The sequence below is a fragment of the Patiria miniata genome, unplaced genomic scaffold (assembly GCF_015706575.1).
Source record: "Patiria miniata isolate m_02_andy unplaced genomic scaffold, ASM1570657v1 HiC_scaffold_3, whole genome shotgun sequence".
NCBI lineage: Eukaryota > Metazoa > Echinodermata > Asteroidea > Valvatida > Asterinidae > Patiria > Patiria miniata.
The window spans coordinates 42,357,728-42,376,933 of record NW_024037069.1 but is presented as its reverse complement, the minus strand read 5'-3'; the positions used below and the strand labels follow the sequence as shown (position 1 = coordinate 42,376,933).

Here is a 19,206-nt window from a genome sequence, read left to right as displayed (position 1 = left end):
CAATGTACCATTCCTGATGAAAATAACAATGACAATATATAAAGTCCACACTATTAAAATGTGACTTTTCACATTGGCAAGTTAGATGTATGCCGTGTTTGCATTGGACTTATTTTGGTTAAAACTAAAGGAGACTTATGTCAACTTAACCAAATTAAGTCCAATGCGAACAGCCAGTAAATTTCTCAAATTGTCAAGTGTCGACTGGTTTTACAGGGCCAACTGGGTAGCTGAAGAATTACTTGTTAGTTTTACGTAACAAATGACTTTCCGTGCCAAAATTAATTGAAGTGCGAAGGCACGTTAGAATAACCACAATTGAATGTTAACAATCGCTCACAACAATAACCTTTTTACAACATTACGTCCAATGGGAACGCGGCTAAAGATGTACCAAGTTCTTTGAATACTGAGAACTCAGTTAATAACAAACCAAAATGTATTTTAGAGCTTGAATATGTTCAAAATTTCCTCATCCACACAGCACTTTGGATGTTAGAAACACACAGCAAGGGGAAAAAAACATGAACAGTAAGCTACATATGTACTGTACATTCCGATCCACAGAGACGACCACACCTTTCTCACTTACAAATTTGTCATCTGATCAATATTTCTAGAGTACTTCATGTGTGTACCAACAGATGCGACAATCTGTTACTCATAACGCTTGCAACCGTGAACCATCTTCAGCGGAGGAACCACCACACAAGCGAGTCGACATTTAGGTCACCGGAGCGAGGTGTGATGAACATGTGCAGTGAATATCCACCGCCTGATATTTCTGTCGAGTCCCCAAGAGGACGCCAAGAAGGTCTTCCTTCAAGACACTAGGATCCATTCCATCAAGGTGATTATCATTAAAGGAACATTACTTGTGCTTAGCAATGGCACGTACTCAGTCATCACCGGACAAATTGAAGTGAGGGCTTTAGAATTCAAACGATGGTTCCGGTTTGGAATATTGGGAGAGCTCCACGTTACAAATCGGAAAGTAAAATTATCCCGGTAACCTTTGACAAGGAAATGATATTTTTGAGCATGTACCGGTACACTGTACATGTATATAAACCAAGCAACATGGCTTAAGTAGATTCATGTCCTCTGATTAAATTGAAATGATAACTTTGTTAACAGCACATTGAAACAAATGCTGAACATGTAGGCCTATGTTTTTGGCTTTTAAAAATATCAAATACAGCAAAAAAATGAAAAAATGCTATTAAACTAGGCTCAAGTATACATGTACATGTACATTGTATGTATGTACATTCACAATGCAAAATATTGCATTGACACATTAAAGGTACATATAAACACAACAACAGAAAAGGATGGATTTTAGCATTATGATGTACCGGTTCATGTACAGTAGTACAAGTTCTGTATCATTGTATGGTCTTTATCCCATCTCATTTGGACACCCCAGTCCAGAGATACAGCTCATTAAATGAAATGACTTGAATTCCAAGTTCGGCCACTTGGTATCTATTTAAAATGAAAGGCATTCAGATACCAAGAAAGTGAAGAAGGTGTCCCAAACAGATTTTGACAGTCTTTACAAGCTTTGCCGTAACTTTTAAACAAAAGGTCCAAATTACAAAGAAAGAAAAAATACTGTCAAGGGTAAAGAAAGACTCTTGTTTTCTCAGAAAAAGAAATTGCTTGACTGCCACATTTTTTTGGAGACACCCTGTATGTGCACGTAGGCCTACTTACTGTTTCCAGACCATACATACTGTACATGTATGTAGCATCCTGGGCAATTTTTCGAACATATCATGCAATGAATGACTGCAATCATGCTGCAAGGAACATCCTGTTTGGGTCACAGACAAACATGTTCTGGAAAATGTTACCTGACAACCTTTTCCTGGCTATGTACATGTACACAGTACAAACATACACTCCTACCCAGCTTCCAAACTTTCCCAAAATAGCCGGAGAGAAGATGAAGGAAGGACAAGTTCCATGAGTAATACTCCTCCCATCTGCCCATGCTGGGCTAAATTTAGTTCAAGCCACACACGCTGTGATTCAATGAGGTTGAACTTGCATGTACTGCTATAAATACATGTATTTCCCAGGGACACATTGTGCATGGTACATACATGTTTCTTGACACTACAATGTACATGTACATGATGTACATGTGGGTTCTGTGCATGTACGGTACCGGTAAGTACCGGTATATCCTTCAACGGCCAGAAAAGGAGTGTTGGGGGAGACTTAGACTGGTTCCCGGTCCATCTCATGCGTATTTCGAATGATCCAAAGTTATTGGGGGTGGGGATTAGTCTGGGAGACAATCGCAAGTTAAATTTGAACGTTTTCGCACGCAGACAACGCCTGAGGCTCACGCGAAGACTCAATGGCTTAGTTTGGGTACATTCAGGATAAATAAGTCGTGCCTACTTTGTGCGCGAAGTATAGTACAGTACACGCACGCCAAAAGTGCTAAAACAGCGCCCTCTTGTGTTGGGTCGCGGAGCCATACGGTCATACACAGTACCTTTTACATGAACTGCCATTGAGGATGTCAGTGCGAGTCGAATTGAATCAATTTGAAAATCTCACTCTGTGCTATAGACTGATCGGTGCACGCTATCAATTCTATCATGAAGGCCCCTTCAATGGCCAACGCATTGTGCTAGCTATTGTTCAGAACAATGTGCAACAGCGTGCACAATGGTTTCTCCATTGATGGGGGCCTCGTGAGTGAACAGTCATCACATGCCTGCCCGGATTGGTCAACAAACCATAAAAAAAAATTGTCATTGACCAAACTTTTTATCTGCTGGAAACTTTATCATCACAACATTTGTGGCAAATCTTAAATTGTATTTAAATTTGCGGACTGCCATTTACAGACAAATTATATGCGAGTAATATGCCAAATGACTCACTCAAAGCTTACTAGATTGCAAACCAACAACGTACACGTACAAGAGGGTTAATCACAAGTAGGCCTACTGTTCCAACCACACCAAGGTAACCTTTTCCCCCCACACTACAGACGTAATACCCACAGGGGATCACTCAAGATGACGCAGTACGGGTACGGGTCATGAGACATTTCCTTCTGATCTCACAGTCTTAAGTAAAAATAACTTCATGAACTAGTTTCAAGACTATAGTTCTAGATTATACAGACTGGATTTTATGGTACATGTAACTTCTTGATGTACGTTTATGTACAGACTTTATGTGCATACATGTGTATCTACATCTACCATTGAGCTTAACCAGTACTCATTCAGTCCAAAAACAACTCGTTATAAAATTTGCCCATTTTTAAAAAGTAAAGAATGCAAAAACCAAACAAAACAAATAAAAAATCTTCATTTTTGTGGGATATACATGTACATGTACATCGTACATGTAATCACAAAAAGCACTTATGGGCTCCTCCCGCCAACAAAAGAGGGCGCTTTTTTACCACTTTTGGGAGCTCCGTGGATGGGATACACAGCTTGTGTGTACTTTTCGCACGTGAGGTACGCGCGACTTCCAGAATGTGCCAAATCTAGCCGCAGCCTCTTTGAGTGAGCGTCAGGCGACGTCAGCGCGGGAATACCTTCGAATTTAACTTGCGATGGTCTCCCAGACTAATCCTCGTCCCCAATAACTTGGGATCATTCGAAATACGCAGTGGATGGACCGGGAACCAGTCTAGGTCTCCCCCAACTCTCCTTTTCTGGCCGTTGAAGGAGTACTTGTGCACGGAGCCCATAAGCACACAAAAACTGATTCAATTCTGAAAAGGCATTCAATGCTTTCAATACTCACAAAAAAAAATTCCTAATTCAAATTTCAAATTTACTAAATTTGCTCTTCAAACCTTCCACACCCAAACAAAAATGTAGTCACCGCAAATAAACAAATCCTCAAAAATAAACATTAAAGTTCACAGGCGTAAGATTGTATACCTTTTATGGCAACAGTTGTACAGGTGCGTCTTCTAATGAATGGAATAGATAATGAGTCATCACTGCAAATGGAACAAAAAAAATTCCACTGGCCCTGAAAAGTAAACAGGTTTCTGTACACGTACTACCCTGTCTCCACATGGTACCAACTTGAAAGGGTGAACAAATTAGGCACAAAATCTGCTTGGACAAAAAAATGGCCAAGCACAATCAACTTTGAACTGTCACATGCACTTTGAATAGTTATATTTTCTACGGCACATTATTTGTTCAGACAGATATGGTACGTATACATACATGTAGTGTGGCCAGAATATTTCTGATAGCATTTGCTGTACATGTACCGGTACATGTCACTTTGCAGCTTCATACTTCGTGTACAATATAGTACAAATTCTACATTGCATGTGCGCATACAAACAAATATCTATTGAAAATCTGGTTATAATTGAATTGACAGTTTTGATAAGAGTCCTCAGAAATGTGTACTACACTGTATGTATTTTGTGAATATTCAACTCAAATAAAACAAAGTTTAGTCTTGACATTACGAGGAAGAAAAAATTATGAGACGTAGGAAATGTGAAACTTAAAGGCAATAATATACAACATTTGCTTTTGCCGTAATTTTCAGAAATGGATGGATTTGGGGGCTAGTACCCGTTATTTTAAAGCAAATATTGTTACACCATGGTTGCACTGACCTGTTTCAAGTTTTGTGTTCATAGATGCTGGAAAAACCAAGACAAAAATGCTGTTCTTCTGGTAGGGTCGGGTTCCCTGACCCTACTTACAACAAAACAGAGCAATTTATAGACGTCTGGGAATTGTCAGTTCAGGTAACCAGACTAGCTGGCTTGCATCCGTTCACGGATGTGAAACTGATTGCAAGCAAAATGTGAACTGCCTAAATTTGGTAAATAGGGGCAGTATTTGAAAAAAGTCAGTTTTTTTTCCAATGATGGTCGTTCCTTTACAATGACAGCACATCAGGCCCCATGATTTCACAGGATGCTTGAGACCATTCTTCACTTACAGACAAGTAAGCTAGGTACCGTATGTCATAATGATTTGGTAGTTCTGGTATCTGATATTTGTAAAGGTTGTATGTTACCCGAAAATGAAACAAAGTTTTAGTCCTGACATTAAGAGGAAGAACAATAACTTTCATAAGACACAGGAAGTCGGGAAATGTTCAACTTTATACATGTACACCGTGTAGTATGTACATACTATGTACATGGTACATGAATGTTGTCTGTGTGGAAATCCTTGCACACAAAACCTCTTTCAGAAAAGTAATTTACTGGTGCCAAGTGCATTTATGTAAATTCTGCAAAAAGTACATGTACCGTACAAGTGATTTATACACAATGAAATTATAAACTTACCCACTGGATGTAAATTCAGGTTATTCAATCCACAGGTATTATTATTTCATCAGATGAAATTCTGAAGTGTCCAACGTACATGAGTATGTTCTAAACAAGGCAAAGTACTGACGCATCTGGCTCTTGGCCGGGCAGCTCTGTAACCTGAGTTAAGGTCAAAGTGTAGGAACGGGTCCACCTATGATTCCGCAATTGAACGTCGGCACTTCCAGGACGACAGGACAACTGACAACAACTTTGCACCGCTTCCCCTTATCAGCACGTTGCATTCAGGCAACCCGTGATTCACTCGCTATTAACACACTCTGTGCCGCATGCTTAAAGGGACTTGTCCTGCATGCTTAAAGGGAATATACAACATTTGCAAACATCGAAAAATAAAACTACCTAGTTTTTACGAAATACCTTACTAGGATGTTGGTAAATGACAGTCTAAAGCATCCTGTAAAATTATGGCACCTGGTGTGAAGTCATTTTCAAGAAAATTGTATTTTTGTAAAAATTTCCAACGGTGGTCGGCCGACCACTGTTGGAAAAACCTAACTATTTTTCAACTACTGCTCCAAATTAACCATTTTTCTTGCAGTCCAAATTTTGTTTGCTATTGGTTACATGTTCATGAACGGGTGCAGGCCGGCTAGACTGGTTCCATTACCTTACAAGTTTCCGGCATCTGTAAATTGATCCATTTTATATTTAGTGGAGTCAGGGAACCAGACTACTTGAACATTTTTGTTTTTCTTGTTTTTTTCCCCAGCATTTTCGAACACAAACCTTCAAACATGTCAGTCTAACAATATTTGATCTATTATACTAACCCCTCAAATAGTTCATTTCTGAAAATTACAGCAAAAGCCAATCATGTATATAATATTCTATTTTATATATATTCTATTCTATATTCTTTTTTTTTTATATATATTCTCTTTAAAGGGACTTGTCTCCCCTTGTGCAAATTTAAAGGGATTTGTTTTCCCTGCCATAGAAGAAAGTTTTCAAATTTTTAAGCTGTCATAAAAAAAAACCTAAATAAAATAATAGGATGTCTAGTTTGCATTGGAAATATTAAACCTGTATACAACATTTGCAACCAACAAAAAAACTACCAAATTATTATGAAATGCCTCACTTGACTTCAACAAGTGAATAATAATCTCAAGCATCTTGTGAAATCATGGCCCTGGTGTGCTGTCATTTTCAACAAGAGTGGAATTTTTTGTACAAATTTTCAACGATGGTCAGCCGAAAAAAACTGACTTTTTCCAAATACTGCTTCCAATTTACTAAATTTAGTTAGTCCTCGTCTTGTTTGCCATCTGTAACACATCCATGAACGGGTGCAAGCCAGCTAGTCTGGCTCTCTGACCTGACAATTCCCTGGCATCAATAAATTGCTGTTTTGTCTGAAGTAAGGTCAGGGAATCAGACTAGAAGAACAGCATTTTTCCTTGGTTTTTCCAGCATCTCTGACCACAAAACTTTAAATGGGTAAGTGTAACAATATTTGCTATAAAACAACCCCCAAATCCATCCATTTCTAAAAATTACTACAAAAAGCAAATGTTGCATAAATTACCTTTAAATCTTCCAAATTTCCTGCAAAATTATTAAGTTGAACAAAGAAATTGACTGAAGCGGGGTTTGAACCTGTGACCTCCGGAACACCGTACCGGTGCTCTGCCAACTGAGCTAACCAGCTGTAAATTTGTTAATAAATTAATTTACTTTGAAATTTAGATCATTTTCCGAACCTGTCATGGCTTCTATATAAATAACACTGATATCAGCAATCAACAAAGACTACACACATCAAAATTCTCATTATTTCTGCAATGATAACAGCACTTTAACCCTACACGTAACTCCCTACTGAGTTAAAATTACTATGAACAGTACCAAGTCCACCAAATCCATCACTGACTCTGCTTCACTTAACCCTAACCCCCAGGCCCTTTTTGCTAAGAACCATCCTCAATCCTCCAAAATCCTCCAACTCCGCCTACATTTTTCAAAATTGTCAGACAGTCCTACCTCAAAATGCATTCATCGTCAATCCTCCAAAATCCTCCTCATCCTAAAATTTTGCACTCGTGTTTAAATGAAGGATAACCAACGCCAAATCCTTCAAAATCATCAGACAGTCCTGCCTCAAAATGCATTCATCCTCAATCCTCCAAAATCCTCTTGTGCTTCAATCACCATTCATCCTCAATCCTTCAAAATCCTCTTGTGCTTCAATCACCATTCATCCTCAATCCTCCAGAATCCTCATTTGATTCAATCACCATTCATCCTCAATCCTCCAGAATCCTCATTTGATTCAATCACCATTCATCATCAATCCTCTAGAATCCTCCAAAACTGCCAGGAGCAAATCTGCCAAAATCCACCACAATCCACCAAGTGCTGCTATAGGTGGATTTTTGATGGACTTGGTGTACACACATGGCTTGTCGGACAAAATCCCCCCAAATTGATGGGATTGATTTTGATGGAGTTGGGAAGGTTAGGATTATAAAGCATTATACACAATGTACAAGAAAATCTGTACATTGTTAGCATCACACAAATATTGATTTCCACCAACTTTCAACCCTTTTTATTCAACATTCCTTCAAGCCACATTCAAGAAGAACATACCCCATTACATCTTTGCTACATTGTATTACATTGTATTTATTCACTGAAGAATCAATAAAACCAGACAGTGGAACTTGTGGGGCATTACATGGGTCCTAGCTCTATGCAGGGAGTAACAGGCAGGGAGGATGAGGGTGATACAAGGACTAGTGTAAATACACACCAAACAACAAATGTACACATATTACTGACCACTTGGCATAATATTCAAGGCAGTGACTGGATTTCCAGGCACTAATCCAGGTGAGTCTCTTTTCTCAAGTATTGAATATTTCATCAGATATCGCCATATGGTGTGAATCTAATCAGCAGTTCTGGGCCAGGAATGCCTGCTGTGCTCAGCCCTTGACCTTGGATAGATTGAATATTCCCCTCAATTTCATCCCTGGCGTCGTCTTCAGGCTACGGCAATCTGACTTAATTATAAACCTGTCCATCTCGTGACTACACTAAAGTACAGGGATATCAAATACTGTACTATTAGGCCAATCCTTTGCGATAGTTGCACACTAAAGGAGTTAGGGCTGTTTGAATTTTTGATCATCAACTGAAAATTATACATAATGTTGAATAGCATTTTTTCCATTCGTACATTTAAATAAATGTGAGCAATCTTGAGTTGATGATGAAACATGTCCATGATATTATCTTAATCGTATGAGTTGTGCTGTTATTATTGTTTGTCAAATGCCGCACCTTTGAGGAAAACCAGTTTCACTGTTTGAGAGCTTCCCTTAAAAACATTAACTCAAATTTCTTCTACTTGTTCCTTATATAATGTTAACAAGATCTTTGATACGCGCAGGTGCACACAAATCCAGATCGGCGGTCAGGCTGGCGCTTGTTAACCCGGGCCCAATTTCACGGCCCTGCTTAGCACAAACATTTGCTTAGCACAAAAAAGTCTGGCTTATAAAAGAAGTTTATCAGCCAAAACTCCATGTGATTTTCATGCTAAGCAAACAGCAGCTGAATACCAATCACAAGCAATATACATGTACATCACGTGGAGTTTTGGCTGGCAATCTGCTTTTATAAGCCAGACTTTTTTTGTGCTAAGCAAATTTGTGTGCTTAGCAGCGCCGTGAAATTGGCCCCTGATCAGTGCATTTAAAAATTGAATATTTGATCAAGTCCAAGTAAATAGCAAATGATAGAGTTATTTGAAAACTACATTGCCCTAATGATCCCAGAGTAGGACATATTGAACCTGGAGATGAATTCCTCATATTCAGAAAACACCCTGGTAGTAAAGTAAAGTCTGTCCCGAGCCTACGTGTATATGGCCCATCAGGCCGGCGTTTATCTCCGGTTTCCTTGGCATGAAACGACTGAGAATATTTTTATTCCCCTTGGACAGGATGCCAGTCCATCGCAGGTTACTCCCCAGCTCATGCTGGTACCCGTTTATACTCCTGGGTGGAGAGAGGCAAGTGGGGATTAAGTGCCTTGCCCAAGGACACAACATATGACCAGCAGCTGGATTCGAACCCCTGACCCTCTGATCATGAGTCATGAACCCTTACCGCTAGGCCACACTTCCCAACAAATACCCAGGCACCGGTACTTTAAATTGGAAATAAAGGAACACATAACACTGATTAGAAAAAAAAAACACCGAGTGATGGCACATGGATGTTATCTGGCATCCTTCCTCAGCTGCACATTTTCCAAGAAAGTTCCAGTGAAGTGTTGAAAAAACCACACAAGTTTGCAAATTTTACTTTGAATTCTGTAGAATGCAATTAGGATGAAGTTAACAACAACATTTTTGCAATATTCTCCAAATGTGCTTTGTCCATTACTGGAGGTAAAATACAATTTGTGCATCAAAGTTGGGTTTGTCCACATCTGGTCTTCAATCTGTTACAACCTTATAATATAAGGAAAGGATTTCTATTTTTATTATAATTTAAAAAAAAAATATTGAAAGTATGGACCTTGGACAAACAGGATTGTCACAGAAAATAAAATAATGTGACCCATATGGTTAAAAAAAAAAACCAAAAAAATTAGACAGATGTTAAACAAACCCTCAAATTCAAAAGCTTTTTGAGGACAATTTGATTGTTGTGTTTTGAAACCAAGGGAAAAAATCTCACCTCTTTAGACCATGAATCGAAATGGATCACTTAACATACAACAGGTGTTGCCCAAGAGACAATAATCACAAGACCGTGTTGTTGTGATCTTCCCACAAACAGCCAGCTACCTGATAGATCACATCCTGTTGTTCAGAGAACGCAATCATTTCTTGTCACAGACCATCCAACGCAAGAGTTATGCGCCGGGCTGGCACTAGAGGATGTAGGATAATCTGCAGATCCTTGCAATTTAATTGTCAGTCCGTGCAGCGGCAAAGTTCAAACCAAAGTCAGGGAAATGATAATTAACTGCCTACAGTACTCAGGTACCGGTAGTCTATACATGATTATGATCAGACTCTACATTTTGTTCATGGGTTTGTGTCACTCTCTTGGCCCTTTTACTCAAGGTCCTTACAATTAAATTACTTCTTGAAAATGAGTCACTGACCATATTGAATATAAACCCAAAAATAACGATGAAACATATTACAATCTATTGTGTTTATTTTTTTGTATTCAGATTTGAACAAAGTGAAACCATAGAGCAAACGAAACCCAGCAGGATTTTTAAGTGTTCCGAACAAAATTAAAGGGTGCTTTCATTTTGGAACAATTGCAGAGTACCCAACCACTCATCTATCACATCTTGTAGCCAGCTTCTTGGATGGTCACGCTTGACTGCTTACCCACAATATGCGTGCACTTATTTATTTATATATTTATTACATTTCTTTACTCCGTATCCCCATAGTCACTCCGGGGGACCTACTTTGGACTTGGACTTATTTTCATCTTCCCCATTTACGCAGTACATGTAAGTACTGATTCATCCCCTTGGTGGATTTTTTTTTAAAAGGAAAAATAGCGCCATCTTGCACCCCTCCCTGACTAAATCCCACTCCGTATCTGTGTATCCGCGTAGCCACTCCAAGCTTTGGACAACGGACCATTTGGACTTGGACTTTTTTTCTTCGAAGTGGCTATCGTTACGGGAGTTGTTGTTTAGCGCCCTCTACGATACTTTTTTGATACGCACGCAGGTATATAATTATTTGTTTCCACAGGGTCTAGCGAGCAGTGCGACAGCTCAGTCGATAGATGGTAGGATTTTGCACCGCGAGGTTGCGGGTTCGAATCTCAGTTTTGCACTCGAATTCTTTTCCTTTTCTAACCTGAGGCTTTGGAGAATTTTTTTTAAAAGGGAAATAAAGTCCGAATTTCATAACGTTCAAATTCACCTTTTTCCTTCAAATTTTATATTTTCTTGTCATGTTTTGATAAAAGTTGCAGTCTACCGTAACGATAGAAAATGGGAAATGCGTAACGGCTGCCGTAACAATAGCCACTGCGTTTTTTCTTACTCCTCTGACTGCGTAGCCATTGAATTTTTGGGGGTGATCTTTGAGTGGCGGGGTATTCTGCAATTACTCCTTGAATTGTTTATGTCAGTTTTTCAATAGTAGAATCTAAATTCTAAGGTCCATTTATCGGGCATGGGAAAGCATGTAGATTTTCTATTTGTTTTCTAACAAAATGTTTCTGACTGGTCAGGTCGTTATGAACAAGTTACGCCAGGATTTGACATTTCTTCCAAAGTCTGCATCTCCCTGACAAAGTTGTGGTCATTTATTGCAAATATATTGAAAGAAACCCCAAACTTAGTTTCAGTAACATTTACACACAGGAAAAACCACCTCTGATTGGTGACATGTTGCAATATGGTTGGGGATTTCCCAAGCTGAGATTAAGGTCAACAACTTGTGACTGTCTGTGCCTGAGGGCATGCATGGTGGGGAATCTCTTTTTTGAAATCGTTCGATTTCGAATAAGAAAATACAAAATTTTAAAACGATCTTAACTCACAATTCTCAGGATTCTGTACATTTAATTACTGTTACTCACTTTACTCTTTAGTAATCCCTGTGAAAAAAATAAAACAATTCTCCGAGCATTACGAATACGAGACAATAATTATCTTATCATACAGTCGCCTCAGTTCAATTCAGCACGCCGTCCCGCGGTCATCTCGCCTGTGCATGCAGTTTACAGGTGCCGCGGCGTTCATGGCGTTCATGGCGTTCGGCACATGACAGGTTCATGATTATGTCAATTACGACGATGTCGAGCAAAACCAATCAGCCGAAAAACACAAGAAAAACGAAACCTTTATCTTTTGACTTACCGATTACATCAGGTGTTCAACTGAATTTTGTACATAAAACTGTTCGTAATAATTTCTTTGCGCTGAGGACTTGTCCCAGCTTGTCAACACATTAAAATGTGTACACCATGCATCAATGGCATGCATTATCCATGCTATAGTGTTGCACCATTCATATGGCCTTAGCTGGTAAAAAGCTGGCGGATACCAGTGAAAAAGGTCACTTGATTTGGTGAACCCGGAAGTGGTTCGATTTGCGCACCCTGTCGTCTGCTCCGCAAAAGCTTACCCAGCAATAGGCCTACTTGGTGAATGTAGCATGTTGTTTGGGGTTTTTCGTACAGGAAAAGTTTTAAGGCAGATGTTATATTCGGTAGAGGCTGAATTTTAGGGACTAACTGTCAAAGAATAGTGTTAACAAAATGAGTAACTTTTTGGGTTTTGTGCAGTTTTTAATTTGTGTTCGATTCAGAGATTTTTCATATTGATTTCAGTGTCCCATTTTAAGATTGGAATAGTAGGCTTCCGAGTCACACTTTAGTAATCCTGGCCATCTTAATTTGGGTTTGTCTTGTTCATGTTTTTATCTTTTTTATACCTGTTCCACTAGTTTTGTCCTGTAAAGTTTCATTGTCAGATTCTCTGTAATGTTTTTTGTTTGTATAAAATCTTGGCTGAATAAATAATGCCTAATAATAATGATAATGCTAATAACTTGGACACTTCTTAAATTTTAAAACTTATTTGATTTAGCATGTTCAGTTGAACATGAACTGGTGATCAGATGGTTTACGTTGCGTAGAACCAAAAGTAAAAGGCACCGAGTGTCATCTATTTTTGTTTTTTCAATTAAATTCTATTCAATTAATTACTTTATTTTTCACATAACGTTGTGCGTCAGGACAACATCACTTAGTTCAAGAAGTAGCGATGGTGTTAAATAACACAGCAAGTTTTTTTTCCTAGGGGAACTTGATTTACCACTGAAATTACTAACTGTAACTGAGCGGGAAATGCAAATTAAAACAGAACTTGAGAGAAAACTAGTCTGGACCCAAATTATCGCATTTTTAACATTCGGACATGGTCTGGTGCGCACAATAGTATCGCCAGACCATGTCCGAATGTTAAAAAGGCGATAATTTGGGTCCAAATTACTCGGACAAAGAGAAAACAAAAATTAGCTTTAAGATGTGTGGCAATCATGCTGTCACTGCAAACAATTTACTGATTTTGCTGACGGCGTTTTTTCTGAGGTCATTTGGAATTCAAATATTTACTTAATACTCCAAAGTCCAAAGTATACAGATTTACTTGTAAGTAAATTGTATTGCAAAATCTTCATAGAAAGGAAACAAAACATTTTGCTGGTAGTGGTACTAAGTATTGTAACATATTGCTTTTGAAGGATTTCACGGGGGTTTGAATAATGTATTATGTACATTTATTATCCACTTTTCCTGTTGCAAAGTTGTGTAAAAATCCCATGCTGAACTCATAATAAGAAAAACTGCAACATAATATTTTTACGTATGCTTGAATTTTGATCATTGTGATTGTTTTACTTCTTATGTTGTCAGTTTAATTTTCATCTTGATTACTTTATTATGTTATATGCTTTTGCGCAACCAGCACTTTATAAATGTAAAAAAAAATATTAAATTGTTACATTGTTCTATTATTATTATTATTTTAGCAAAGAATCCCGGGCCTTAGCACAATGCCAGGACCACGGAAAGGTCACAAAAGGAAACACGAGGGCAGTGCAAGCAGTGATTCTGGAAGAAGCAGCGGCAGCAACAACAGCAGTACCGGTACTACGAGTCCTTACTTCTCTAGAGCTAAAGCTAAAGTCTCCAAAGCTTCAAAGAAGAGTGAGTTAATCCTATATTAAAAGATCCTACGCTGTCTGATGTCTGTCTGTCTGATGTCTGTCAGTCTGTCGTGCTGTCCGTGTGTCACGTTATATTTGTAAAACGCAAGCACAAAATGCAACGGTAAATGGAGAGGCTTGGTTATTGTACACAGGTCTTTAAGTTGAATGCCCCGATTTCAATGTCCTCTGAAGTCACGGTTGGCACATGCAAATAAAAAAAAAGAAAGAGCATGTTTTGTTTGGCTTTTTGGGCAAATTTGTTTCTTTCAGACTTTGAGTAGTTAAATACAACGACATTATCTCTATGAAAACACTCTAAAACGTATCACTAGAACGCAAAACATAACGTTCATGATGAAAAATGTGCCAAAATACCCTTTAACTGTCGATGGTACGACTTTGTATGATATGAATATGCATTTTGAAACCCGACTCAAAAATACGTCAATGGACCGATCCAGTAAGCCCCTCCCACTGCGCACGTGACAAATTAACACGTGCTCCTCTCCAATGCCACACTGCATTTTCCTGCCGCGCGCGTCATACGTGCGTGCACGCATGTCGGACTTTTGTGCACGCATGTCGGACATAAATCACGACTGTGATTGGTCAGAATACCATGGGGCGGTGCTTACTGGATCGGTCCATTGAGGGCGCACTGATCAGTTGTAAGACACCCAGCTCACTAGTGAATAACAATAATAAAAAAGAAGACAATTTAAAGTATTCTTCACAGATATCTTAAGGTGGGGGAGGATTACAACTCAGCTCCCATAGTGAGCTTCTTAAACTTTTTACAGAGTTGAACTTAAGCCAAATAACATGAGTCATCACAAGTCAATCACACGTTTTCCAGTCTTGTTAATAAGCTGTTTAAATGAACTGACATATTAAAATGTATTCCGTTCTTCATTGTGTTACTTGTAACGAACTTGTGTAATGACTTTTAATTGACCTGTTTGCAAGTCTACTTTTTCTTTAAGAAAACCAGCTTCAGGAAATGGCTATGAACTGCATCCCTGTAGACCAATCCTGGCACGCCATCAATTCTATCACGGAGGCCCCCTTCAATGGTGAAAGCATTGTGCTAGCTATTGCTCTAGCTTTTGTTCAGATAATCTGTCACAGGGCAGTTGCTTTGTACAATAGCGTACACAATGGTTTCTCCATTGTAGGGGGCCTCATGAGTGTACAGTGATCACGTGCCGGGATTCGTCTGCGACAAAAACTGTCGTATCTCACATTGAATATTCTTGTCACCTAGATGATGCAAGATTGCCAGCCTCATTCTTTGACAAGCCCTGCGAGGACTTGGCCAAGTCACTCCTGGGTCAGAGGTTAGTGCACGTGCTCAGTAGCGGGGAGCGCCTGTCCGGCACCATCGTCGAGACGGAGGCATACTTGGGATCAAAGGACTCAGCGAGCCACTCCTACGAGGGTCGTAGGTCGGATCGCGTGAAAGCCATGTATATGACTCCTGGCACCTGCTATGTGTATCTCATCTATGGCATGTATGACTGCCTCAATATCTCCAGCAAGGGTAAGCAAATAGATAGACTTGGCCCAAGTCTGGGTTGCGCTCGGTCTGTATCTATAGTAAATGTATACGCATAGCGCATACGTATACACTCCGTATCATAACGCGCACCCTCATGCGTCAAATCCAGACCAACATGTTAAAAACATATATGTACGTGTTATTTTTATAGATGCAGTAACCCAGACTTCGTCAATCTGCCAAGCGTACGCGCTTCTTTGTTCACATTTTGTGCATTGGTGATTGGTCACTGCTGTTCCTGAGCACTTGTGCTGTATACGTGTGTAACACTACAATACTAGACACACACAATGTGTATCGTACCTTGTAAGAAAACAGCAGGAAACACGAATCATACTCTCGGATACGGTAAGACATTAGGTTGGTTTCCTTTCAACCAGATGTTTGGTAAGTAAACAATCCAAAACATAACATTTAGGGGGATTTCAGGACACAGTGCCCTTTAAGATACAGACTTAAAGCAATTACGACTTGAGTCAAGTCTAGCAAATACAGCATGTGCCCTGTGACGCAATGTGGCTGTCAATAGTGTGAAATGAGTCATGTGTGGTATATACCAACAAATCTGATTTCAATAACTTTATTATTCACTTTTGTTTTCTCAGATATATTATTTCACCATACCCGATTCTTTTTGTATTTTGTAACCAAGGTGATGGACAAGCAGTACTAATCCGAGCCTTGGAACCCAAGGAGGGCATCCCGACGATGCGCAAATTCCGCGACAAACGGCGCAAGAACCCGACCAAAGAACTCAAGACCAAGGACCTCTGCAATGGACCGGGCAAGCTGACAGAGGCACTCCAGATAACCAAGGCCGAAATAAACCAGGTCAGTTGGGATGAAACACTACTGAGGTCATGATACAATACATATTGCAATATGTATCCCGAGCTGAAATTTTTGGTAGTTACGGTAGCCATTTGTCATGTATGGACTCAAGTTGTCCACATACAGTCCATATGCATAGTGTTCTGTTTTTCGTAATGTGTGCAATGCTAAAACACCACCACAGCATCCTTTTGTGTTCTCAACTTGCATTTTGGAGGTACATTTTAACATGGTTGGTTGCACTCACAAGATGTTCTTTCTACAAATTCAGCTTCTTATGCCTCAAATACAGGTTGCCCCAGTGTTGTAGTACTCGTACTTGAGTACTACTCGAGTACTTTTTTTGGAGTACTCGTACTCAAACTCGTACTTTAATGTCAAAGTACTCGTACTCGAAATGACGGTTCTCGTACTCGATCCTCAAAGTACTCGTACTCGAATAGCAGTACTCGGGTTGAAGCTTTGTTCAAATGATAAACTGATAAGCTGCACTAACACACTATTGACCCATCCTTTGTGATTTTCAACCCTCGAGTTCGATGAAGCATATAGCGTTTGTTCCAATGCATCGATTTGAATGAAATGAAGTTTGTATGGTAGATAGGTTATCTGACATTAAAAAGTTAATTTGAAAATAGTCCAAAACTCACATGCAATATACCTTTATCAATTGGTTAGGTTCTTTGTGAGACAAGCTATAGTATGTTCAAGTTTATTTGCTAAGTATATTCATAGCCAAGCATCGCAATACATTTTTTTAAAAATCGCGACAACGTATTGCTGCATTTCATATCGTAACTATCGTGATGCGTTACACCCCTACAGATCAGCTTGGCCACCAGCCCTGCTTTGTGGGCGGAGAGGGGAGAGGGTCAGATCAAGGAGGGGGACATCATAGCGTGCCCTAGGATCGGAGTGGATTACGCGACTCCAGAATGGGTGAAGAAACCTCTGAGGTTTTACGTCAGGGGTGATGTGTGCATCAGCAAGAAGGACAAGGAAGCAGAGAAGGCTGCAGAGAAGGCTGCAGGGAATTCTTGATCAATGCAAAACACTTTAAGGTGATGTTGTAAAATTTGACTGAAATCGGAAAATGAAATATACTTAGACCATCATAAATGCACTGGTTTTCAATGTGAAGTTATTCAAGATCATTCTCACTTTGATCATGTAAAAAGATCAAGATAATGAGGTAAATATAGCAATTTGTGTTAATTTTTCAGCTAGGGGTGAGCATTTACGGGTAGTATGGGAATCAGGTACCCAAGTGAAAAAAACAACACGGGTACCCGTTGAAGAAACCCAACCCAAAATTTAAATCTCAGAATTTGCTGTTCACATTGTTCATAAAGGTCCGCACGATAATACTACCACATCTGTGTGTCAATACAGCAAAATACAAGTGTGTACAGTGAGCTCTTTAACTTTACGGTGCAAGTTGCATTTTCGCAAGCATCATAAACGTGGATCTGTTTTGTTTTTCCATGTAGCCTGGTTTTCATTTTGAAAATTCCACATAAATGACATTCAAAACCTTTCTTTTTCATTGTCTGATAACTTACTAAGTAATATGTAAAGTTAATTGCGGTACTTGTTTCCATAATCTGGAACTGGTTCCTGACATCAACGGTCGGGTACTCGGGTCCGATGCAAACCCCTATTTTCAGCTAAGTATGTAAGTGCAACAGGGACTTCTTTATGGCCCTGCGTTTTGTGTATTCATCCAGATGATTTGTTTAAATTATGAAAATTACAAAGCAGCAACTCTGTAGTTTGAAGAAAAAAATTGTATTCAGTGATACAAAATGCAATTTCCTCCTCGGTCAACATGAACAAGTAACTAGGACAAAAAACAAGTTCATGATGTGCATACAGGAAGAGAATTGCAAGAAGTTTTTATGAGTGTTAAGATCTGTTTTCATCTTCAGGAAAGACTTTATACGGGTAACCTACTGTGAATCAATTTTGAATAAAAATGAAGTAAGCTATGGAACATTAAAACTCTTGCAAACTGGTAAAATTTTTGTGGCTTTTAAATTTTTATGTTTCAAATAAAAAAATTTACATTTCTTTTTTTTTCTATGTACAATTTTTACAAGTAAACAACATACATTTTTCTGTTGGACAAAAAAATATTTCGGGACACTTTTGCATGATTTAAAATTAGTCGTCAAGGGAACTTGATTGTGATTTTTCCCCCTGTTTTTTTCCATTGTCAATGAGTTAAATAAGGGGGGGGGGGGACGACGAACCTGTGTTCACAGGAACGGAGTGCCCATCTCTCTTTCAAAGCGATTGGGCCAGACTCGAGTCATAAAATGCTGCTCCACAGCGAGTCTGTTACCTTCCCAGCATTGAATAATGTCGGTACCCATTTAACATAGTTAAATAGAATGCTGCCTAGGTATGTATGCGTTACATTACATTCACATTTATACACCACCTTTAGAACATGGTTGGTAGGGTAAGGTCTTTTGATAACAGGGTTTCCACAAAAATCTCAAACTAAAATTCAATGACTTTTCCAGGACAAAATTAGGTCTTTCCATGACCAATTCCTAAGCTGTTTTGGAATCCAAGAAGCCTATTTATAATACACTGGCAACTCATCACACTGAGGCAAGGGACACCACTGCCTTTCAGCTTTGCAGTTTGACACAAGACCACTGAGCACCACAAAAGCATCTCAACGGTGCACTGAACGTGTAACACAAATATGGAGCATACATACAG

General features: G+C 39.1%; 2 protein-coding genes across 7 annotated transcripts in view; one reads left to right on the top strand and one right to left on the bottom strand.

Annotated features, from left to right (window-relative positions):
* Positions 1-12,325, bottom strand: part of LOC119738415 (inactive rhomboid protein 2-like) — a 54,054-nt gene extending 41,729 nt beyond the window's left edge. The window contains exon 1 of one of the 3 annotated variants that reach the window (XM_038213308.1): positions 12,230-12,325. The gene's annotated coding sequence lies outside the window, so the exon portion shown is untranslated. Of the gene's footprint in view, positions 1-5,320; positions 5,340-11,949; positions 12,077-12,229 lie in introns of those variants that run through there. The other 2 variants (XM_038213310.1, XM_038213309.1) reach the window with 2 other exon arrangements.
* LOC119738418 (DNA-3-methyladenine glycosylase-like) lies at positions 364-18,493 on the top strand. Of its 4 annotated transcripts, none has more exons than XM_038213315.1 (5): positions 364-850; positions 13,905-14,082; positions 15,349-15,624; positions 16,295-16,473; positions 17,299-18,493. In XM_038213315.1, the coding sequence occupies exons 2-5, from the start codon at positions 13,929-13,931 to the stop codon at positions 17,512-17,514; spliced, it is 825 nt and encodes a 274-aa protein (XP_038069243.1). In that variant the 5' UTR covers positions 364-850; positions 13,905-13,928; the 3' UTR covers positions 17,515-18,493. The 4 variants fall into 4 exon arrangements, with proteins under 4 accessions (XP_038069243.1, XP_038069241.1, XP_038069242.1 ...); XM_038213313.1 differs by lacking the exon at positions 364-850 and adding an exon at positions 12,426-12,516; XM_038213314.1 differs by lacking the exon at positions 364-850 and adding an exon at positions 12,524-12,634.
* Positions 18,494-19,206: the final 713 nt, after the last annotated feature.

Bases quoted from the DNA above. Each gene is read 5' to 3' on its own strand.
- LOC119738418 (XM_038213315.1), top strand. From the start codon at position 13,929: ATGCCAGGACCACGGAAAGGTCACAAAAGGAAACACGAGGGCAGTGCA. The intron at 14,083-15,348 runs GTGAGTTAATCC...CTTGTCACCTAG, and splicing joins CTCCAAAGCTTCAAAGAAGA to ATGATGCAAGATTGCCAGCC. The intron at 16,474-17,298 runs GTCAGTTGGGAT...ACACCCCTACAG, and splicing joins CCAAGGCCGAAATAAACCAG to ATCAGCTTGGCCACCAGCCC.